General features: G+C 46.1%; 1 protein-coding gene across 4 annotated transcripts in view; it reads left to right on the plus strand.

Moving 5' to 3' along the window:
* The first annotated feature begins 4,044 nt into the window (after nucleotides 1–4,044).
* CUX1 (cut like homeobox 1) overlaps nucleotides 4,045–25,031 on the plus strand; it is a 283,847-nt gene continuing 262,860 nt past the window's right edge. For all 4 annotated transcript variants that reach the window (XM_075439947.1, XM_075439944.1, XM_075439945.1 and 1 more), the window contains exon 1: nucleotides 4,045–4,172. In XM_075439947.1, coding sequence (XP_075296062.1) covers nucleotides 4,110–4,172 — 63 coding nt within the window. In that variant the 5' untranslated portion in view covers nucleotides 4,045–4,109. The remainder of the gene's footprint in view (nucleotides 4,173–25,031) is intronic.

A 25,031-nucleotide genomic window follows, 5' to 3' on the forward strand; every position in this document is an offset into this window, starting at 1 on the left:
AGTCACAGGATTTCATGCTTAGATCATGTATGCCACTGTCTACGTGATTTGTGCTAAAACTTTCACAAATCACCAAAGAATATGGGAATCACCATGTTGGTGCAGAACAAGGCTCCATCTCCTGTCTCTGCCAGTGACCATGGGTGGGCACCCAAGGAAGCGTGGGCAGGCACGTGGGATACTTCTCCCTGGTACTCTCCCAGCTTCCAAAGATTTTCTGCTCAGGGGGTTTCCTGAGCTTGTACACATCATTGTGTCCACATCACCGGCCAAATCCTCTGGCAATTTATATGCTGCAAAACCTCTGGCTACTACAACAGATATAAATCAAGCAGAATTTGAGTCACTGACAATAATTGGGAAAATAATATCTGTGATCGGGAAGACATATATGAGTTTTGATCTTAATTTGAGCTAAATCTCCCAGCAACATAAATTATCTGTCTGTTTGGCTGTCTCTGTTCTCCACCATCCCTCTGGAGCCTGGCTATGCAACGGCACAGTGTAATAAGGGTAGAAGGAGCACAGCTTACTTTGCTCTCAAATCTAGTTTAAGAGTGAACAGAGTGACACTTTCACAGTAGAGAGGGATGGGATTTTGGAATGAGGCACTCTTCTTCAGCACAGACACATGGAGCCAGGCAGCCGGGGACAAGCAGCAGCTGAAGAAAACACAAAGATGAGAGCCACGACAGCGAGGAGGGAATGGGCTGGGCAAGGAGCAGGCAGGGGTGCAGATGAGGCTCTAGAGGAACCCTTTTACAGGAACAGACAGAAATTTGGGAGCCAGTTTAAGAGAAAAAAAGGTGAGAACACAAGAATCCATGGAGAAGAGACTCAAAGTTACAGCCTTGCTGGCAGAAGCAGCACCTCATCTTTCAGTGTCCTGGCCAAGGAAATAAGCTAAATTCGCTAAGGCAAATAGAAGCCTAAGTCCAGTGATTAAAATTGGACTCATGGTCCAAAATATCTTAATGAATGCAGACTGCTGCCCAGAGGAGCAGCTGTGACAACAAATTGTATCTGACAAGTTTGGGACCCTTGGAATAAAGGTCTATTTTCTTCAGTATTCTGGATGACGACACGTGAAGCATAACAAGACCAATTGCCTTTGATGGCCCAATGTGCGAATGTGTTAATTAAATATCTGTATTAGTGACATTTTATGACACGGTGACATTATTAGGAAACAAATTTTAATCAGATATTTGCCTACTTCCTAAAATAGTGCCTGTATGACTATACCTGTGAGAAAATGAAAAGAAATCTGTACAACAAAATTACAAATAATTTGGACATAGCAAACATTACTGAAGTACTATTAGTTATTGCCATCATTTTAGATTAAACCTCAAATACACTGTACTTTTACTTTTTCAGTACTCTGTTAGTGCATGTTGAAAGAAGTTAGCGTTTACACAGATCAAATCTGACCTTAAGAAAACCTTCCTCAAACGAACAGATGAGACTGATTTCTCAAAACGTAATAATCCAAGGAAACTTTATTCTAACCGTCTTCTTGCCAGGGCACACCAAATTTTCCAGGATCCTTCGTCCATCTTACATAGGTACGTTCCAGCAGGAACACAAAGCAAATTATCGCTTGCTCCGAGGAGCTCTGTACCCTGCAGGATCTTTGCAGATTCCAGCCCGAAGAAATACAGCACTTTGAGAAAACAGAGCTGTCAAGCAAGATTTCCTTGGGCTTGCTGCCACACAAAATGGCAAATAAGGGACTTGATCCTGCACGGAAGACAACAGGAATTATAGGTGCTCAGCGTTTGTCTTCTGGCAGTGTTAAGGTTTCTCAGCACTTCCTAAAATCAGCCCGACTGTTTATTCTTGTTCAAAATTCTATAGCTAAAAGCTTTGGTATCTAGCCATAGAGCTTTTATTTCAAATTGGCAATAATGTGACAAGATGTAACTCCTGCAAAAAAAGACTGCAAGAATGTTAAAAATATCATAAAATATTATTTATATCAGGATACATTTGTTACCCCATATGACAATCATTCATATTTCTTGACAGATATAAACCTCTGCTTAACACATTAGTATCATAAATATTACCAGATATAACACTGTAATTTAATACCTACCAAATGTATTTTAAAATATTACTCAGTTTAAAACTTTGGATTTTAACCAGATGTGTTTCCAGAAAATGATTCAGGTCAGATGCTTTTTTCTTTCCCCTTCTCTGTGCGTGCACGTTCAAAGTGAGGCATTACTATGTGATTTATTGTGCTATGCCTGTATGCCCCGAACCTAAAACAGCACCATGATACTTCATCCTTCAGGCTTACACACCTGCAGTCCAAACTAACAAGAGAAAACATCTACATGGCACGGCAGGAGTCTTTGAAACGTCTCTTTGCAGTTGCCTGGACACAGAACAGACTGGTAGAACAGGGAGGCAGCGGAGAAAGGGTGAAGACAGGAACTCCAGCCTCTTTCATCTAGAAAGGGGGGACCATGGAGAGATTAGAGGAAAGGATTTTGATTAGATCACTGGAATGCGAAATGATGCTTCCCAGGATTAAAACCCTATTTTAGAGCTACCAAACCGGTTATGTTGTTAGTCAGAATTTGGAGGCTCGCGTGGCTCCATCCCCGCAGATGGCTGTCGCTCAGCAGCACCCGCCACCCTCTCGCTGGAGCTGGGGGGACCCCGGCCGGGCACCCCACACCCCCCCCAACCATCCCAGCTGCGGACACGCAGCCGCCGTCCCCACAAAGAGCCACCCTCCCTTGATGCGTGGCACTTCTGGGGGAAAAGGGGTTTCCTTCCCAAAAGGCATCGGTGGGTCCAGCCCCACGGCAGCTGCGCGTGCCACAGCGCCGAGCCTCTTGGGTTTCGATCTCGTGGAGCACCCAGTCTGGTTCACCAGGCGGAGACCCGACCTTTTCATCACCGAAAGCCATCGGTTTCATTCCCCACGCAGCCAGCTAACAATATGAAGGTCTACAGTTGTCGGGCTGATCATTAGGTGGAACCCATTAACGTAAAACCCGCCATCGCAATTAGTATCTTTCTAAGCAGCAGCCTCAGCGAAAAGTGGAAATGGAGGCTGAAATAATGGTGCTCCTCCAAACGAGGACGGCAGCAGATTGGGAAATAAGCTGTAGCAATTGCTCCGCCGTAACTTCTCAAAACATAGCCAGAGCCATTTTCAAGTAGCCAACCCGCTGACGTGAGCGAGCACTAAATTCACTCCATGATCAAACACAATTTGGGAAAAAATCGACAACCGCTAACCCAGAGGAAGATGTTATTTCCCTTTCACAAAGGAAGTGCAAAACAGCGAAAAGCAGCTGCTTGATTTCAGAGGGGCCAGGTACAGCCCCGCCTTTGCCCCTTCCCCGCCGGGAACGCGTCGCGGGGGTCGGGTGTCCGCAGGCTGCCCGGGCACGCCGGTTTGTTTTGTTAAGAGACGAGCCCGGTCAAACGCTCGGCGCTTTTCAGGAAAGGAACGAGGGAAACGTTCGTATTTATAGCAACACGATTGTTTAGAACAAAATAAGTTGTTCCATCCTTTTCACCTCCGTTTCTATGGATCCTGCGCGCAGCTACGACCCGATTTTCCGAGGGCTCAGCGGCCCGGCAGTCAGAGCCCGTCCAGCCCCGGTCGGTCCCCTCACGGGCGGGTTCGTGCCGCCCCGGCCCCGCCCTGCCCCCGATGCACTTTTCCACTGTTTCTTCCCCCCTAAACTCTCCGGTTCCCTCACGTCAGACTGCAGGCTGACAGCCTCCCCCCCCCCCGCCCCCCCTTGCGCGGTCGGCGACCATTAGCCGCGCTGCGCCCCGCACCCGCAGCGCCCCGCACCACCACCGCCCCCCTCGCCGCCGCCGTGCCCGGCCGGACCGCGCGCTGCCCGCCCCGCCCACCCGCGGCGCCCCCCCCGCCGCCCCCCCGCAGCGCACGGGCTGAGTCCGTGTTCCGGGCGGGCGCGGGCTCCAGGCCGGGATTTGGGCGCTCCCTGCCCGCCTCCCTCCCCCTTGCCCCCCCTCCCTCCCTCCCTCCTCCTCCCCCTCCCTCCCGGCTCCTGAACTCCAGCCCCTCTCTCTCTCTATCAGCCGCTCACTCTGTCTCAATATGTCTCAAGATGGCGGCCAATGTGGGATCGATGTTTCAATATTGGAAGCGCTTTGATTTACAGCAGCTGCAGGTCAGGCTCCCCCGCTCGCCGCACCGGCCGGGCCGCGCCGCCGGACCCCCCCCCCCCCCTCCCGCCCCCCTCTCCTTCCCTTCTCCGCCTTCCCTCGGGCCCGGCCTCCCCCTCCTCCTCCCGCTGCCGGCCCGCGCCGCCTAAAGGGAACCCCCCGCTCCGCCCGGCCGCGGCGCTCCGCTCCCTCCGCCCCCCCCCCCCGCCATTGATCACCGGCCCCATCGGAAATTGATCCTCTTTGTTCAATTCATCGATCAGCCCAAGATGGCGCCGGAGCCGGCGCTGCCGGGGCCGCCGCCGCTTCGTCCGCTTCGTCCCGGGCTGCTTTCTTCCCCGCTTCCCGTTCCCCCCCGCCGGCCGGGGCCGTGCGGGGCGGCCGGGGCGGCGGGCGGCGGCAGGGCTGCCGGCGGCCGCTCCTCTCCCCCGCGCCTGCCTGCCTCCCTCCCCCCCCCCCCCCCCTCCAGCCCGCCGCTTCCCGCCGCCGCTTCCCCGCCGCCTTTTCTCCCCGGGAGCCGGGGAAACTTTACCGAGTGCTGGGACTTTGTGCGGGGGCGCAGGGAGCCGGCCGGGCTCGGCGTGCAGGCGCGGAGCGGCGGGGGCTGGGGGCGCTGTGGTGCCGGCCAGGCGCGCGCTCCCCCGCCGCTGCCCGCCTCGCCTCAGCCTGGCGGCGGGGGCCGGCCCTCCGCCGGGCACAGGGCTCCGGCCCGCCGCGCCCCGCCGGCGCGGGGCGGGGGGAGGGAGGGAGGGATGGAGCCGCGGCGGGGTCCCGCGGGGCGGGAAGGGGGCGAGCGGCCGGCCCGGCCCGGCGGGTTGCGCGGGAGGAGGGCAGGGGCAGCGCCGGGCGCGGCGGCTGGAGGGGGGGCCGGCGGGGTGTCCCGCCCGGCGGGAGGGCACGCTGACAGGGATCGCGGGCTTTCCAGCCCGGCCGCTGGTCTCCGGGCGCTGACAGGCGGGCGGAATATCGATGCGGTTACCGTACGGGCTCCCAGCAGCCCGCAAGTCCCCTTCCTCCGAGGGACTGTCCTCGCAAACCGGCTTCCCCGCGCCCTTGGGGTGCGTGCCCTGAGGAGACTGCAGATCCACTATTCAGTGTAATTGCTGGGCTGGAGATAAGCCGGGCCGGGCTGGAGGGGGGGGGGGGGGGTTGTCAGGGGATGAACCGGTGCCGCTCCCGCCGCGGAGCGGGGCTGCACCGTGCCCGCGTCTCCCCGTTGATTGGCGCGGGAAGGCGCTGCCCTGCCTCTCCGACCCCGCCGGTGCCTCCCGTTGGAATAAATTGGGCTCGAAAGGCTCTGGCCGCCCCCCCTGGCCCCCTCCCGGGCGGGTTCGGCGGTGCCCGGCCGGAGCCCTGCGGCGGGCGGGAGCGCGGTGCGCGGATGCTGGGCCGGGCCGCGGCCCCGCTGGAGGTGAGGGGACGGGACGGGGGCTGGCGGGGGCCGGGGCCGGGGCCCTGCCCTCCCCTCCCGGGGCTCGCAGGGGGGCTGCTCGCCGGGAGGAAAAACAAACCCCAAGCCAAGCCCCGAGAGGGGAAGCGCTGGGTAGGAGCTGTGGCGGGAGGCCGGTCCCTGCTGGCTTTCAGGTGCATTAGGAGGTGGGGTAAAGGAGCCTTTGGGTTCAGGCTTTTCTCCCCCCGCCCTTGTTTTATTGTTTCTTTTAAAGGATTTGGATTAAGGTAGACTTGGCTGAACTTTGCTAACTTGAAAGGGTTCTTAATGGTGACCCGGAATACCGACAGGAATACAGAAAATGAGATCCAGATGTAGAATTGTATAAAATAAAATGGATTAAATTAAGATGTAGTTAAACAAGGTCTGACATCTTTAATTGTGGACTTTTGCTTTTGCCTCTGTGTATGTGTAGTTGTACTTGCTCAGCGTAGGAAAATAAACGCTCCCAACGTTAGTGCCGTGGTGTTGCGTTTAACAGGGAAGAAGTCTAAATATTGCCTATAAAAATAAAGCTTTCAGAAATGTTTATGATTAAAACATACTACACTAAAGTATCTATCATGTAAATTAAATTCTAAAATGTAATGAACGCAGCCAAATGGCATTTTGATAGATTGTTCTATTCTGTTTTTGGTAAAAAAACAGCTCACTTTTATCATAATTTAATTTCTGTGCATACTGTAAAACCTGTTGTGGAGTATCGCTGCACAAACCTTAATCTCGTTTTAGCAGGCTGAATGTGACGGTCTGACTCAAGCAGCTTGCTTCTCCTTTGAAGCGTTCTGGTAGTGCTAGCGTAGGTTTGTTTAAACAGTATTCGTTATCTGCTTCTGAGGACTTGTGATTATTTATACGTGTTGCGGATTGAGGCTGTTCACCTTTCGGCAGGTTCACCGGGCAATCTGCGTGCAGTGCGAAGTTTATTAACTTTGCATGCAGTCTGTCTGCGGAGAGTCCTGGAGTGGCCAGAGAGGTAGAGAGTACCTTCATCCATATGCAGAATAGTTAATTTGTTTCAAATTAGCTTTTTATTTTTTTACCTGCCCATCTGCATGGAGAGGTAGTGCAATATTTACTCCCACTTGCAGGTGAAGCAACATGCTATAAAAACTGTCGTTACGGAGTATGAAGTTTGGTCTTACAGAACTGTCCGTGTCTCCCTCCCTCCCCTGTCATTCATTTATACTAAAGTAGTTTGAGTGTGGAATTACAAAAAATAAAAATGGTTTCGTCTGCACTTCCGTTACCCTATTCCAGGGCAAAATCCTGAGGGATCTGTGCTTGCCACGGTTCCACCTGTGCCCTGGAAACTCCAAGTCTCGTAGCTCTGGGTCTAGAAGGCTGTGAACCTGTCGTTGTTCTGTGTGGGGAAGTTGTAAGGAGCTGAGACGCTGCAGTCCGACACGGCTGGCAGCGGAGCGACGTGCGTCCTGTCCGCTCACGGCTTCCTCTTCTAAGTTCTGTTAGAAGAAGACGTTTAACTGTTGGTGAGCTTCGACCTGCCGTGTAATAGTAAGCAGCAGGTTTCTCAAGATTGTATCAATATTAATTAAGAACAGAGCCAGGAACACTTTAGGGTCTGACTCTTTTAATTATTTATTTCCTTTCACTAAATAACCTCTTGTTTATAGGAAGAGAGATTTCAGGAGTTGGAGACAGGATTAAATAATTCAGAACTTGGATTAAAGAACAAAAAGGTCTGTTCACAAATGGAATACGAGATGCAAAAATGGCAGTTTCCTATGGGTATCAAACGTGCTCTTCGCTTGAGACTGTATCTGAAAGGCACGCGGCTGAGGAAAGTTTTCCTAAAGAAACAGTGGAATTGGCGTGGCATTTCTGCATCAATTTGCCATGTGGTTGAGGATGGACCCGTGTTTGATAACTGACGGCAAGGGAATTGCAGTGTGTAGAGAAAACAGATCCTTGAAACAGTGAATATTGTGGCAATAAATGCAGATTAACTCACTGGAGAAATGCTGTTGCCCTTGAGTTAAAACTGCATGTCCTGTTTGGAGGCAATTGTGCGATCTGAATCGGGTTGACGTGCAGCAGCGTGAAGGTTACCTGCTGTTGCCTGGTCCTGTTCCGAGTTTGTGGCTTTTGGTGTCACCATCACCTTCGCCATAAAAGCAGCCGTCTGCTGGAGAACAGGAAAGCGAGTGTTGTATTCCCATGGGTACGGCATGCAGTCCTCTTTCAGATTTTGCTTAATATTTCTGAATATGTGTGTGTATGTATCTGCATCAGAGGAGACAGTTGGTCCTGCCGTATCTTTCTGACCAGCAGTGTTGCACGAGTAAGTCTAGCTTGGCTCTCAGATCTAAGCTGAATCTGCAACACGAGTGGAAAAAGTCAATACCGTTTGAAAACTAAACGAACTGTGTGTTGAAGTATTGTGACGATAAACACAAGTCTCAAAATGTCACCATAGCTGTTTCGGGCAGGCACGCATAAGGGTAACAGGTACGGTTTCTTACTGCTTTTGTGCAGATCGGTGTAACTTGTTACTGTCAAGTTAGGGAATGAAAATCTAAAGCCAAATCTTGCTCGCACGTTTCTGTTTCTTAAAATCTCATCCTGGTATTGCATCATATATGATTAAAGTGAGGGTGGGGTGTTAGGTCTGTGCATGCTGTGACTAATTGTTTAACGTAAACCATTGATCTTAGGACATTATAAAATTTGTAACAAAATCTGGAAAAACTAGGTAATAATGAGTAGCCTTTAAATACTGAAGCACTTCTATTACTCAGTTAGAAACAGGTGGATATCTTGGCATCTTTTAGTTGGGTCTGGTTGTACCAGAGCACAAGCTGATTTGCTGTAAGTGAAGGAGTTAACATGCTTCATCAGAAGTGGAATTAGCGATCACGTCTGAACATTTAATTTTGTTTATCTGTGCAGGTCACTGTAGAACTCGTAGTTTCTGTCCTGTAAGTAGGCAGTGCTTCACTATTTATAATGGTGGTTAAATGTGTATCAGGAAGAGAGTCTCTAGCTACTGTAAATGCGCTTCTGCTCTTCCCCGCCTGATCAGAGACCTGTAGGGAAAGCAGCTTGGTAGCTCTTCAAGAAGATGCAATAGTGGGAACTGAGAGGGCTGTAAAAGCCAGAGCACCGCTGCCAGTAGACTCTGATGGCTGTTGTTGCTTCCCTGCAGCAGGAAGGCTTTGGCTTTTGTGGTGGTCAGGGTGGTATCCCTGGACACCCAACACAGGTGACAGGCTGGAAGAAAGGCCCTTGGTGTACTTCTGGCTCGAGAATTTGGCTTTCATAGGATTCCTTGAATCCTGTTCCTTGGAAAGAAGTTTCTGAAAGCTTTTCTAGCCCTCTTTCCCATTCCTCAAATGAATTAATGCCCATCTGAAACATGGCAGAGTTAGTGCATGTTTCAACCTTGTGCCAAGTTTGTGGTTAACTGGATAATGTATTGAGAAGCGCAGCAGGGAGGACTTGGAATATGGTAAAAGTTGGGATTTTTTGAGAAAAGATTGCACTACTTGGCTGTGTATAAGAATACCAAAGAAGTGATGGCGAAACATTTGCTATAGAAGAAATTACATGCAGTCTAAAATTCCAGTGAACAATTATTCTTTATTTGCAAGCTGATTTGTAATGCAAAAAATAGATGTAGAAAATGCATAATCCAAAGTTTCAGTTTGATCACACTGAGGCTGAAAATAAAGGCAGTTTATTTATTGGATAGAGAACAGATACATATGTGGAAGCTTAGTATTTTATCAGACACCAAACAGGCAGTGCTCATTGATTTGGGTCCTGTTTATTTAAGCAGGGCAAGAAGTTCCCATCGTGTATATTCATATTTCTCTTGCACATGTTCTTTACATTGTATTCTTTGCTTATCTTTGTGCTTAGTTGTTTCCTGTATACTTCATGGGCAAGGTGTTGAAAATGCGGTGTTTTCTGGATTGAGAATCAGTGACAGCATTCCAGTGTTGCATGAAGGAGGAAGGAGAAAGATCTGATGCTGAGAGGGAGAAAGCTGGAATGGGGTAGATGGCGGAAGACGAGTCTAGGGCGAAGGGATTTGCACACGAGCGTTCACACGTGGGATTGCAGGCATGGTGTTGAATTTACCAGGAAAGATGAGGGAAACTTAGACCTCAAGATCAGAGTAGTTAATGTCGTCAAATTAGTAAAGATAAGATAAATTTTAGTAATTTTGTGATATACATGCTTTCAGCTTGTTTTTGTCTCTGGTTTGACAAGGCAAATAAGTTAGTGATTTCTGCTTTTATTGTGAGTTATAATGAAGAAATACAGTGTGTTACATTTCTTGGGTTGCGAAGAACATGGAAGCCCAGAGAGCTAAGGGAATGTTAACAGCGGTGAGCTTTTAGAAAAGATGAAACACTAAGTGTGCAGACGTTGGGTGTAGGTTGTTGGATGTGACGGCGGTCTGCCCTGCTGTCCACCAGTACTTGCGCTTCTGGGAAAGCAGCAGGCAGGAAAGAATTTGTGCTAGATCCACCGCGGTTCCCTGGTCGTGCTCCTGGTTTGACTCTGGCAGGATACAGCCATCCTTACTACGCTGTTACTCAGTCACTTCTGTGACTTAGCAGAGTGGAGTATTTAGCATGAATAAATGTATTTCTCGGTATGAAGGTGCTAAAGCCAGGAGACGGCCTGACGGCTCTGTGCGGGTGCGTTACAGCAGACGTAGGTTGGAAGTTGGAGCCTTTCAGGCTAACGTTGTCTAAGAGCTTTTTGCATTGCTGGCAGTTTGCTCGCTTCCTTACCTTCCAGTAATTTAATGCCTTTGCCGACAGTTGGGGTAATAAGGAAGTTTCTGTGAGGGCTGGAGTTGTGCTGTGGTTCCGCAGGGAGGAGGGAGGGGAGGCAAGGCCAGGCCCTGCTCTGCCTCCTGGACGGGTTTGCGGACCCCCGGTGATCTGCTCCGGGAAGGCAGGCGTGAAGATTTCTTTGAAAAGCTCCAAAGCAGATGCACAAATACATTTAAGCTGCTGTATTTAGAGGCTTTAAATTCCCCCACATCTTTGTGTTTCTGGCTGTGAGCTTTTTAAGGCATGTAAAGGTGTAGGCCATGGCTGTACCTGAGGCTTTTTCGGAGAAATTCACTGGAGCTGAGCAGATCCCGTTGTGTGGGAACACAATTGTTATTGTGGGGAAATGTACCTTAGTGAGGAAGCAAGCTTGGACATAACAGCATCTGGCAGTGCCAGTGCAAGGTTTCTGTGAAGGATGTGAAAATTTAGGCCAAATTATTGCTAAACGGCTGGCTGAATTTTGCAGCAGAGGTAGACCTCTCACTTCATCGCATTCCGTGATCTTGCGTTTGGCGAATGGTTGGGTGAGCCCCGGTGTGCGTGGCACAGGAGGGTGCAGGTGAGGCCAGACCGGGGTCTAATTCCTGCCAACATTTTACAGTATCCCGTGAGCTGTGGAGATCGGATGGTCCTGTGCTGCTGCGTTACTGCGTCGCTGTGGGATTGCTCTTACTGGTTTAGAGCGTGTGTGTGTGCAGCGAGCTGGGATCACTGCTGAGGCTTACGTCGTAGAGGTCTGTCCTTGCTGAGAAATGTTGGCTGCAGTCTCTGGCTCACGTGTGACAAGCTGAGACAGTAATGCTGCAGGGAAGTAAAAATAAAAGCAAGTGGAGGGGGGGAAATGACGCAGTTTAAAGAGCTGGATGGATAGGGGGAAGTGGTGAAGAAAGGAAGGAGTTAAGAAGTGAGCTGAAGCCTAAGTCTTGGAAACAAAACTCTTAGTGCGGTGCAGTTGGGAGGAGAGCTTATTTTAGAATTTATATAAATATTTGGCCATGCAGCTGAGGAGTACGGAGGGTCTCCCAACAAACGCCTGGCTGCAGTGTTGCAATCGAATCCAGCTCACCTGCACTCACTGATCGTATGAAAGGATAGCCTGGGGTTTACCACCAAGCTGTTCTTGTGGAAACAGCCTGAGAAGATCTGTCTGTGAGATACCAGGGTGATGGTATGACTTCAGAGTACACTGACAGATTTTTAATGTTGCCCTGTGACAAATAGGGCTGATGTTCCTGTGAGGCTTAAATAGCTTTCTGACTGCTTGGATGGTATTTTAAGGTATTGTAAATAGTAGCATTCTCATTGTTCTTTAAAAACAAAGGGGAGGAAAAGGCAATTTAATAGCTTTTGACTTTTTTTTTTTTTTTTTTGAAATGAAGACTCAGACCAGTTGTATCTTGGATGCAAAGAGGTGGTATATTTTGCATGGAAATGCCCTAGTTTATTCCTATAGAAACTAAACTGCAATGCTAAAAGCTAGTGCTGCAGATGATGAAATGTATAGAAGTTTGGTGGGTTAAGTCTTACTGCTTCTGCTCTCTTCTGTACCTCTGCTAGGTATTTGAGGTTGCATGGTGCTGCTGATCGATTATTTTAAGGAAAACAAAAGATTTCTCTAACCAGACTCGTAGGCTTCAGCTGATATGCATGAGCCCATAAAAAATCTATGCACTGGGAATACTTACTTTGGGGAATAATGCTTAGGGGGACTGGCGCCAATGTACAAAGCCTTTAATTGGTTCGGATTCATTTTGAGCGATAGTTACTGGGTAGTAGTGACTTTGAAGTAGGTTGGTAGTTCCAGTCTTGCTGTTGGCAGTTGTGTGCCTGTTCTTGGCTCTGCGGCGGGTCTGCTCAGGCCTCTGAGCATGCCACTCTGGCTTTGCTGGTTTACTGCTCCATCTGGAAACCATTGATAATGTTTCTGACCCCTCTTTGAGAGCGCTTTGAGATACAAGGTCGTGAGCGAGCACTTACCATTCCTTTTTGCTACTACTGAGTTCCATGTTGTGGGTAAATATGACTTAGTTGTTACATTTTCTGCACCTTTGTTAGCTTTCTTTTTAAATGGATTGAACAGAGGATGTACTACTGTTGGTTTGTAGGTGCTTTTCAGGCTTGCTGCTGGAAGCAATGACTGTAAAAATGAACGTGAAAAAAGAACTGAGTAGTTGGGTGTCCTGAAAGAATATTGTTGATGATTGGTACCAGATCATTGGGAGAAAATGTTTCCTGCAAATGGTTATAAAGTTATAATCTGGAGTTATTCATACATACACACACTCTTAGGTTAAAACATACCTCCATGTTCTTTGGTATACTGTTTGAAAGCAAGATATGCAATTTATCAAGTTTCCCTTCAGATTTCCCTGTACATTAAAGGCTGCTTAAAATTTACATTATAGACACCCAGTGATATGAATGTTGAATTTAATGTTCAACAGTTTGTGGTTGCATGATTTAAAACTGCAGCTCTCAGCTGGCTGCAGTGTGGGTTTGAAACCGCTCCCTGTTTCAGAGGGACAGGCCGGCCTCTGCCATCTCGGGGATGCCCGGTCGCTAGCAGCGCTTTTACCCCGGCCGGGCGCCGGTGGTGGTAAGGGCTGGCAGCGGCAGCGTGCGAGCCCCCGGAATGGCCAAAGAGAGGGATGTGTTCTGAGCAGTTTTTATGTAAGGTGTTAGACTCTTATCTAAATTCTTTATTCACCGAAGACAGATGATGGAGTAGCTTGAAACTTTTTCTTACCGCAACTTTTATCTTTACCCAAATTGTTCAGTTTTTGTAGTCTAAGTATCGATAGCCTGTGAAGGCTGTCGGCGGGGTTAGAGGTTATGATTTAGATGCCTCCTTGTGCCATCAGAAGTATTGATCGCCGGCTCATTTCGCAGGCATTTGCTGCCTGCATAGCTGCGAGGCTGGAGAGGTGCAGGGCTCCTGCTCGCCCCTACGACCAGGTCTCGTGTGCTCGGCTCGCTGAACTTTGCAAAGGTGAAGAAGCTTTATCCCTGTTTAGCACAACACAGAGGCCCTGACCCAGTAAGCATTAGTGCATGTGCTTTTTTTAACGCATGCGTGGTTGTGGTCTTCTGATGGAGCTTGGCTGGGAAGGAGCTGCCTTTTCTAACCTGGCCCATGGTTGAGTTGTGGATAGAGATGAGTCCCTCCAGACCAGTCCAGTGGCTTCTCCTTTTTCTTCCTTTATCTCATGTTTCAAATCAACTTAATTCTTTTTCTTGTTTCATTGATGTGAAATACAAATGTTGTCAGAATAGCTCAATAAAATTTATACTCGTGTTTTGTCTGTAATTATTTTTCATTTTATTTTTATTGGGTATTTACACATTTTATTGCGTGTGCATGTCAAACTAAATTTGTATCGTGTTATCACTTAAAGATGTTTGCTTCATTTTCAGCCATAAATAAAATGCACCCTTTGTGTATGATTTGAAATACGATAATGTTCATTTTGTCAGCAAACTATGTATCTGTTTTTCTGCTTCAACTTTTTTGTGTCTGTGTTAATATTGATAGTACTCAACTTTGGTTTGGTATGTCTGGTATGAGCATAGTTGCTTTTCTGATACTAATTGTGGGGATAGGATAATATTAAACATTTAAAAAAAAAAGGAGCCAGTAGTCTTGCAATTGATTTTCTGTGGAGAGATGTCTGTGCACAGTTGCTTACATAATTGTAGCCTTGGTTTCTTTTGTGTGAGTGCAAGAAGTGTTTGATATATTTAAAAAACAAAAAGAGAAAAAAGTGAATCCACCAGTTACTCATCCCTTCCCTGCTTGCAGCTCTGTCCTGTCTCTTTCAGGAGTTCTGGTTCTCTTTTGCTTATAGGTTTCTGCACGTTTTCTTTGGCGTGGTGCCTTGCTATTGAAATTCTTCGGGTGTTGGAAAAGGGCAGCTGCTAATATTGTGTCTTCAGCTCATCTCTCCGCTGCTGTTCACAACACCCTGCTCGTTTTCGCAACCGAACGTACATCATGCTCATAATTACTGCTTGTACACAGATTTTTCATTCCTTGCAAAAGTGAGTCGATGCTTGCTGCTGTGTGGGGGTGAGCTCGGGGGGCTGCTCTGCTCCGGCTTCACAGGGTGTGAGAAGCATTAGGTGCGTGGTGAGGCAGACGGTGAGGGGGGAAGCATCGGTCTGTGAGAATTTATCTTGCTTACTTTGCTAGCAAAGAAAGTTTTTCTTGTGGGAGTCTTGATCGTGCGAGACTGTGGATGCTGTCTGTTACTGACAGTCCTTAACCGCTGCAGGGCTGGGGATTATTTCCCTGTTTTAGATCAGCATTTGAATCAAATTGTCTTCCAAAGCCATGCTCTCAGTTTCATGTATCAAACATTGTTTGCTGTTTCCATGCCTGCAAGGAGGAGCTAGTTTCAGGCTTTTTGTGTATGTGCAGGCAGAGCTTTGGTCAGTCCCACAACTGGAAAGTTGTATTGTAAAGCTGCTTTCTTCTGTGCAACTTCTGATACTCGTTTCTGTCCGAGTCCTTTGCTGTGCTCCATGCCATCAACTCATGAAACTAGAACTGTGTGGGTTTTTGTCTTGCGGTGTTATCTTAAATACAGCACGAATGATTAAAACAGCACACACACTGTGCTGTGATCACCTTGTTTTAGATAATAAATTAAAATCCGTTAGCATCGGAGATGTCCTGACATATCCTGAGAAGAGTTAGTTCTTTAATGTGCCAAGCTAAGTAAAGCTTGATTTATGTCACTCTCTGGGATTTTCTGTCCTGTCAATAGTACTTGAAGTCTAAAATTGGAGCTGTGAGAACCTACTTTAACTAGGATTAGGAGAAGTTAGTAGTTCAGATTGTTTTCAGGATCTTGGGAAGTGGTCGCTGTGCCCCAGAGCTGTTGTACATCCCATCTTTTTGAAAATTAACTTGACTGCCAGGGCTAAAAAGTCAGCCTGGGACCGTGGCATGCTCTGCTTGGTCGTTCAGTGCCGCCTGTCCCCAGGCTGTGGAAGGGGCTCTGTGTGCTTGCCTGCTGCCCGCTGTGCTGGAGGGTGTTACGGCTCCTGTTGCACAGGCTTGCAGCTGCTGGTGCCCTTCAGGGTCTGTGCTGGTGAAAGGCGATGGTAGGCAGGCATTTGGTGTTGGAGGCTTTCTCCTGGAGCACAGAAGCAAATGTGGAAGCTCCTGGTGTCAGGCAGTGATGGATATATGTATTATTTTTCACTTTTGAAGGGAACGTTGGTTTTGTACAGATGGGTTGAGTGGAAGCTGGTAAGCTAGCAGGCACGCCTGCTGTGGAGCAGCACGCCTGCTTCTGCTGTTTTGGGGCATTCATCGCTCTTTACCTTGTTCACTGATAGATATGTCATGACAAAAGGCATTCATATATCATAATGTTTTTAGTGCCTGATTTGTTTGGTATAATAATTTCACTAGCCAATTGTGAAGTTAATTTCAGTGATAAGAAATTTTCACTCAGTAGCTAGGGCTGTTTTTTTAAAACAATGTTGATGGTTGGCAGCAGCCTCTTTGTTCGGTTTCTTGATTGTCAGCTCTTCATTATAAATTTACTTTCTAAATGCTGACTTAAGGCCTGACACTTTGTTTAACTGTCAGCTACACTAGTTTGGAGACCTAATAAAAGCCTCTCAGATCTTCCTATTGAATTAGGCCATCCTTTACCACCCCAGTGACTGAAGTAAACCAACTATAATAGTATCTTTCAGTGTCTATCCAGTTTTTGCTGGAACCCTGCTAGGGTGCCTTCTGATACTTTATCCTCACTGTGACAGTAGTTAGTTCTCTGGTAAAAGGTCACTGTAATGTTTTAATTGGATTTTTCAGCTGCAAGGAATATAAAAATATAAGTTTATTAATAGAGTGGCTTTGATCATGAAGGGTTCCAAAACATTTGCTGCGTTGCACGTACAGGAATGGCTTAGTTTTACTGCTCGTTCAGGGATAATCAGTTTTCTGATGGCGGGTGGGAGCTGGATGTTACACCTAGCAGGGCAGGAGGCAGAGCACGAAGCATATCTGCTTCCGAGGGGGGGAATCTGGGAAGGCAGAACTTTGTTCCCAAACTGGAATTTCCCCAGGATGCAGAAACGAACTGTGCTACTGTTGAAGGTGCCAGAGGATCTTTCACAAGTTGTTTTGGTTTTGTTTTTCATCTGAAATCTTTGAAAAAGGTCACGGGCAGTAGACAATTAGAGAAACACTTAACTGACCTTGTTAGCGTATTTTTGTGGAATTATTGTGCTTTACAGTTATTGCTGCTTTACGCAGATGGTTATTGCTGGTTTCCATCTGTTCGTTAAGGAAAAGTAAAGACAGAAAACGGCAGCTATAACTGGGTTTTAACCAGAACTTTTAGGTTTTATTTCTTCTTTGACCACGTCAGGTTAATCTGTTGGGTGCAGTGCACTGTGTTTTCAAGGAAAAGAGATCAAAGTGGGAGCGTGTCTGCACAATATGGGTCACGATAGCAGTTTCCTGTGTTTCGGGCACCCTTTCCTTTGAACAGTCCTCAGGTATGTAGTGCGATATCGCCCTGGCAGATGGCCAGGCCGAGGGAAAGGCTCTGACCAAGACTGACATTCTGGAAACCATGTAAGTGAAGTGCTTCATGGCCAAAAGAGATCCTTCAGCTCCTGTTGCTGGTTATTTCCAGTTGAACCTTAGTGCTCACTGTATGAATGGCTTTACGGTCCTGCAGTGGAGTTTTCCCTAGACTTGCTGAATCTGTTCCCTTATGCTATTGCAGTGGTTTAAAACCTTTAAATCTTCCGAGGCTTGCAGGTGCGGGAGCTTCCTGCTGGCACCGACATAGCCGAGCTGACTTCAGTTTTGGCACTCATGGCGATCTTCGTTCCTCAATTTCTGAAGAACGGTGGCAGAAGGAGCCCCAGAGATGCAAGAGAGTGATTTGAATTTTTGTCCGACGAAGAACAGAGCAAAATGAAAAACTCTTTCAAAGTCCTGTCATCGTACTTGTGCCACTTGCAGAGTTTTTCTTCACCTGACTGCTACCTTTGAACCGGTGGATGATTTGTTCTTGCAGGGCTGCCTTCAGTCAGCAGACGTGTCGGGTGGGGTGGAAGAACGAGCCTGTCTAGTGGGAGAGCTGTTTGCAGGGGTCCCGAGCAGGGTACAGAACAGCCATTTTATTTCCCAGACTTCTTTACCAGTTGCTCAACCAGATGTCCTCGGTAGTTTGTGCTATAAGATGTTAAGTAATTAGATCATTCAGATTCTAGTTAAACATAATTAGAGCCCTGTGTAAACTGAGTGAAGCTGACAGGTTTTATAGGTTGGTCATAGCAAAAATATCCAATGATATAGCTCAGCATTAATACAAAAAGATTTAAGCCTCCCTGCCCTCAAATAAAGAGGTGTTTAGTCTCCAGATTTAATCCTTAATTAGAACTACAGTTTATGGAACTTACTAAGAATGTTTTCAGGATCTTGGAAGCCTCACTCAGAAGTCCTCCCGTACGGTGTTTGCTGGTTAAAGTTTCTTCTCCTGTGCTCCTGAATTTGAAATGGAAAGCCTACCTAGCAGTTGCTGTGTAACGTTAAACAAAAAGGTATCAGAATTGTGCCATTTTTTTCTTGTAATTTAAATTAGTGGGTAAGTCAGTTGCAATGGTGCTCCTTGACTGGAAGGGTTTGACCAAGTAGTGCCATCGCTGCTTTGCTCTCTGGTTTCCTTTCCCAGCTTGTCGCTGAGTTGCCTTTTGGATTCATCTGACCGTAGCACAGCCTGTGTCAGATGCCTTGTTCTCCACCAGCTATCCCACTGCAAGCGGAGTTCACAACCGTCGGATTTCTTTGGTTATTGTTAAATAGCAGAACTGGAGAGAATCTCCGTGTAATGTGACCGTGTGCGTAGCTGTTGCAGAGTAACAAAAGTGAGTGCAAGATTGCGAGCACAGGGCTGAAACATTAGCTACGAGTTCCGGCATTTGATTATTGTTATTTTATTACAGCACTCTGAAGCTAATCCTGATTATTTCTCTCCCTTGTTTTACAGATATGACACATTATTTTGTTGTTTGCTTGCTGGCAGGCGAAACATATTTTCTGAAGGAAAGTGTTAACAGATACTCTGATAAAATGTCTGTCTTCCAAAAACTGTCTGAAGACAAATTGAGTATTTTTCTACATGTGGTGTTCACACTGTTGTTGTGCTAGCTACTGAACAAATCAACAAGATGATTCTTGTCTTCTATAGACGTAAACTTTCTTTTTAGATGTTGCAGGAGTCCTGAGTAGTGAATTAGACCCAGGGTGATCCGTGTTCTGCTGAATGCTCTGAAAGCCAATTGCTGTGTTGCTTTGCAGTAGCTAATAAAGAAAAAATAGCTACAGAACATTCACGGGAAAGTAGAAATATGTCGTAAAATTCAGATTCAAGTAGTTGAGGGGGTTTTGCAGTTAGACTTCGTTAAAGAAGAAAAATCAGAAGGAAGAAAACTGCAGTTATTTCTTGGTAATCCTAAATGACGAAGTTGTCTTGCTCGGTACTGAAAACAGCTCCTTAGCATGCCCTGCCGAGTTACTTTGTGCAGTAACTTCCCACACCCCCTCCAGCCTCTCCCCACCACGCGTGGTTATGGCACTTGTGTGATGCTTCGAGCCTTGCTGTCCTGGCTGGTGTCTCGAGACAGTTTCCAAGCTTGTATTTCTCACTTGGCAGCCCATGATGCGGCTGGTGGGCAATCTGCCGTATCCCTTTTTTGTCAAACCTCGGGGCTGGTGTCTGACACTTAGTCCGGGAACCAGAGGGCGTGGAGTGAAAAGTACACTGGAGCCGAAGGTATCTGCTGGGTGTCTTTGTGCAGTTTTCTGTGGTTATTGCTTATGATTGATACTCAGTTCGTGTGGTGATAGGATGACAGAGAGTTTGCCTTTTCCTTTCATATTTAAGTGATTAGTGTGACCCGGTAAGTAGAAAATTTTCAACTACTTTTTTTCTATCAAGAGCTGTCTGCTTACAACAGAAAAATCCCCTGAAGTTCTGTAGAAGCAAAACAATTTTGTAAAGGTGTGTGTACGTGTGTGTATGTATGTTTGTGTAAACACACAAGCTCACACAAGCACAATCTCCTTTCTGGATCAGCTCCCACCATGCAAAATATAAACCTGAAAGTGCTATAATTGATTATGTGCAATAGGAGACAAACAGCCAAGATTTTTGGAGAGGGCAGGGTGTGGTCCAGATCTGGCAAAACATTTAAGAACTGAACATTATTTTTTCAAAGGTAGGGAAACTTTAAAACATTGGTCCAAGAGTTAAGACTGGTTGGGAGAAGGAAAAGAGTACAGTAAACTGAGACGTCGTCTTTGTAGGGGGAGGTGTTGGGGGAGGAATTGGGAAGAAAGAACACGCAAGTTTAGGTTAGTACATGTTCATGTTCTTCTGGTTTTTTAACTTCATTTGTTTCCCTGGCAGATGTCCCATGGCTTTGAGGCCTTTGTCTGTGTGAGAGAGAACATGAAGGAGGGCTTGGCAGGATGCTTTGGGGTTGTGTGGAATAGCTGGTAGTCATATTTATAGTTAGCGTTGTCTCTTGGCTTATGCAATTTTGATAACCGGCAATTGTTCTGCAGAGTTACAGGTTATATTGGCAGGTCAGCTCTCCCTGAATTTCCTCCAACACTTCTGTGTTGTAAATAGGTTTCGTGTACCAGTTTTTGTAAGGTCTGAGTAGGACTTGTCACATCCACAGCACTTTCAGAGAGTACTTCACTTTTCGAAGACACTGCTCATACTAGAAACTTTCCATATTAGACTTTCTCTTTTAAAAACCTTTGTACAATCTAAGATATTACATGCAACTCTGATTAATTGCATTGAATAGAAACAGTGTTTTAAGACAGATCTAGCAATCCTTAAATGGCAGTATTTTTCTGAGCTTTGTAGCATATATATATATATATATGCTACATGCTCTTTTGAAAGCTCTTAATTAATTATTTTTTTAATGATTGCTGTACCTGAGTGCCTAACACTGTATTCTTTTGACTTGCTGAAATTCGTAGTGGAGTGTGTCCTGTAGTTGCTGTAGTCTGCAGGGGAAGAGGACCAATATTTGGCTGCTGTGGGAGCTTGAACCTTCTGGTAGCCTTTTACTTTTCCAGTGTCTGTGACTGTAAATGGATTTATAATGCTGTAGCTTTATACCTTTAAAACACCTGCTATAATTGCTTAGAAATATACTCCATGTCAGCCTTTATTGCTTACTGTGATTATGCTTCTGGTAACCGTCCTTTTTGGCAGACTCATAAAAAAGTTTCTCATAATAGGATTCCTAACAGAGTTAAACAATATGCATAGTTTAAAGCACAATTGTGTTTTATTGGGGAAAGGAGACGATTCTGCTCTTCTTCAATACCTTTAATTTGAGACTTCAGCAGGTGCTCTGCGTAAAGTATATGCATAAGTTTAAAAAAAAATTATGTTCTACTGTTTCAATGATGGGAGGTTCGTAGGGGGCTTTTCTTTGCAGGGCAGGTTTATAGTTGAGAAGAACATGCAGGCAAGTTCTTGAACTGCTAGACACTGGTTTTTAATCAATTAGAATAATTTGTATATAAACTGTACAAAAGTTTGAAAAAATGGTGCATGATGTTGCTTATTGAACACCTAAGTGCTGTGTGAATACTGAGAGAGAAAAAAAAGAAGAAATCTGGCATCAGAGGTTTGTACATTCAACTTGGGGCTGATCTTGTACTTCGCCATAGAGCAGAGGATCCTGTACGGCTGTCTGTAGGGAGTGGTGGGTGAGCAGTCGGTGCATTTGGTTGTGGTAATATGTTACATTTGATAATTGTATGTGCAAGAAACGTGTCAAGGAGTTACGTGTTCTCATGGCAGTGAAGGTACAAAGAATGGCAGATAACCGAGTCGGTTCAACTTTGTGTTGTACTGTCTTGCTCTTGATGTCTCTCCTAGCATACTGCAGGTGGACAACAGAGGGTAGGGAAATTCTGGTTTAACACTGCAAATCAACTTAGTATATTAATTCTTGTACACTGTTTCTAGAGATTGCAGGATTGAGGAGGTGTTATTTATCATCGCTTTTAGCCGAAGAGTTCCACCCATGCAAAATTCTTTGCGCTAAGAGAATTAGACTTATTGGTAGGCGGGTTGTTCTCAAAATCTCAAGCAGAGGAAAAGGTGGTGAATAGTTATTTTTGGGCTCTTTTAAAATATGAAAATAAAATTACTGGGGTTAGTCAATGTTCTTTACATCAACACCTTTATCCTCAAGGATATTTTGGTATTTTTGCCTTTGAAATTTAGGCTAGACTTCAAAGGATAAATGGAATTTCCCGGGAGAAGCAGGGTGCCGTAGAATGGTGGAGGCTGGAGCTGGAGAAGACAAAGTAAACGAGTGTGGAAGCCAGGCCTTATCCCACACTGGAGTGGGAGACCTTCCGAGGACGTACACGTGCCTCGGAAAATGCTGCCGAGGATGCAGGCTGTGGTGCAGCTGCCCGTGTCGCCTGTCTGCTGCGGGGTTTTGATCTGCTTGAATACGACTGTGAACGTGTGCGTTGGCTGACGTGGGGCACCCGGCTTGGTGACCCCATGTGCAGGTGCTTCGTGCTGTTGCACAGAGCCTGTGCGAGTGGTTTTAGCCATTTCCCGCTGGGAGAGGGGTAGTGAGAAGTTTCTAATTTCTTTTTTTAGGCATAGAGTACATCATACAAGTCTAAAATCAAATACTGTGGGATGGCAAATGCTGTTTTTTAAACTAGTTGGCTTGTTGTAGCTGTGATAATCTGTGTTGATCAACCCTTTCGGTGTTTGCTACAAAATTTATTCTAAAAGGCATGGTAGCTCATTCTCGTTGGTGGTGGTCCAAATCGTCTCTGCTGCCAAACTTGGCACTGGTGCCAGCGGTTTGCTTTAGCTGATCTAAGAATATAATACAGATGGTTTGATACTCAGTACAGATATATACAGATGGCTTGAAACTTTTGAGTTTCTGCATTTCATTCCATTGTTTCTTCTCGGTATATCAAGTATCTCTGGATATATGATTGCTATTCTTAATCCAAACTGTATTCGGTTCAACTTCTGCCTGTTGTTGCTGTAAGAATTTGTCAGCAAAAGACTGCTGTTTCGTGCAAGTTCAAATGTTCTGCGTGTCAGTACAGGCATGCTTATTTATAATGCAGAGGAATATTTCTGTCAAGCTGTTTGACCACCACACCTGTATGTATTCTTCACTTACATAGGATGTAGAAAGCAGATCCCATAAAGGCAGTTTGTAGATCTAAAAACGCGAAGGTTGTGGTCACCGACACTGGCTTTGCTTCAGATTGTTGCTGACGCCGGTAATGACACCTTCGCAGTCGAAGCAGTGAAGTTTTAGCCTAGTGTGATAGTGCAAGCAGAGATCAGTGAGCTCTGGCTGAAGGCTGGGTCGTTTGTTTTCAGTGCTCCTTACAGCCTGTTGATCTCTTGCCAGCAGAAATTTCTAGGCTGTGAATTTTTCTGTTGTATACAGGCATATGACATCAGTTGCCTGCTAGCAGGACAGGGTGTAAATAGAATCATGACCACATAACTTCAGTGCTCTCCGCGTTTCTCGGTGCATACAGTATATTGATGTTACAGTAGCTGGTGCTGACATAGCTCGTTGCCTGGGCAAATGGTAGCAGTAGCCTCTGCTTTGATTTGCTTCTGATCTGATCGTTCGTATATGGGAGATCTTCGTTCTGCAGTTCGGGGATATCGACAGCTCTGCTCTGCGCATGGAGGCTTGGGGTTGGTTATACAGACTTTGGAGCAGTGATTTACTTAGCTGCCTTCATAAGGTTGTTAAAGTGCTTAACAACGCAATTAATGTAATTTAAGGACAGTTAAAAGCACTACTGGTTCTTTTCAACTTAATTTTAAATGCTGAGACAGATTAAGCAGTTTGAACAGTGACAAGATTATGCTCTGTCACCATTGAGTGTATAAATAAAATATGCCCTGGTACTTGATGTTTTGAATACAAAACTTACGGACCATTGGAATGATTATGGATATACTACCTTGTTCTGGGATCATCAGACATCTGACAAGTTAAGTGTGATCAGTGCAAGTCAGTATCTGGATGTCAAACCTGTAGTGAATATTTCACTGCTATAGGCAGTACTGCTGGTGACTTCAACACATTGTACATCTCTTGAGTTCATTTCAGTTCCACTGCAGATACTGACATAATGATAATTCCTGAGATGAGACATAAAATAGATTTATGCATCTCTGCATGCTTCCTATTCCATTTGCACAGAGGCATTAGCATTTTATCCAAATAGTCACTTAGTATTTGTGTGTGTAAATGGTTGATGTTTTGCAGGCCTTTTCCCCCATAAGTTTCATTAATGCTTCAGTTAATATTCTTAATGCAATTTGTATTTTTAATACAGAGAAGTTCAGATTTTACTAAACAGGAAGGCAGGTTTTGTAAGAGTACCCTTATGATGAAGCTGCCAGCCCGATCCATCACCACCAGCTCTGGGATGAGGCAGCAGGAGTCTTTTTCCGTTGGGCACGAGAAGCCTGGCTCGTTTGGTAGTTGCTTTCGAGTAAGATAGTTCCACCTTTGATGAGATGTTGAGTATACATGTTTATAAACACACCAGGAGTAAAGTGATACAGAACTGTTCCTTGTTGGTCCAATAGAAGCATAAAGGGTAGGTGGGATGTTGTGGAAAGCGGTGTTCTACAGTGGGTGCAGTGGGATGCTCATGCCTTGGGAACAAACTCACTGGAGGTATGTGCAGATTAAAGGGAAACATGAATCTAAAATTGCATGTGACTTTGTAAAAGCCTTAGTTGAAGGATCATTTGTAGTTTGCAACAGTCACCTAAATCATACATCGATGATGCAGTGCCATTAGCTGACTTTAGAGTCCAGTCCAACTCAAAATAAACATTGATCCTGGTGAAGTCAGCTGAGGTGGTTTGACACTGAGAGTAGGCACGTCTTTTAACAGGTTGGTTGGGAGCAACGTGCTTGGTACAACTAGCCTTCCCTTATGGGCGTTCAAAATGTTGAAGTTAGTTTTGAAAAGAGAGCTTGTCTTTGAAAGAACTGGTGCTCAGGTGATGTGTTTATCCAAACAGTCCTTTACTACCAGCTTCAAGAACGTCAGCTTGTTTAAGAAAAAGAAATTTCAGCTTTGTTTAAGCAAAAGTAGTTCTTGAAATTTATCTTCATCCTTCCTTAGTAAGGATGGAGCTTAATTGGGGTGTTTCCCAGAGAGCTGGTTTAGGAGTGACTGGCTGGTAATGATGAGTGACAGAATTAGCATAAATTCAGATTAATAGAGATATGGTTGGCTGGTGCCAACTGGCTATGTGGGTATAAGAATTGGCTCTCGGTAGCGATGACAGAGGCTGATTTTTATCCCTCCCCCCCACCGCCTTCCCACCCAGACAGCCAAATATCCGACTGGATGTTAAATACTTGAAAATCAACCTACTTAGCAGCCTGGATCAGGCTCTAGGGATGAGATTTTAAAAAGGAGGGCTTGTTTGGGGTGGTTTTGTACATGGCTATCTTGCCAGGGACTGCTGCCGAGGAGCTGGCTGCTGGTGTGCTGCTGC

Source organism: Opisthocomus hoazin, chromosome 20, assembly GCF_030867145.1.
Source record: "Opisthocomus hoazin isolate bOpiHoa1 chromosome 20, bOpiHoa1.hap1, whole genome shotgun sequence".
In the NCBI taxonomy this organism is placed as follows: domain Eukaryota; kingdom Metazoa; phylum Chordata; class Aves; order Opisthocomiformes; family Opisthocomidae; genus Opisthocomus; species Opisthocomus hoazin.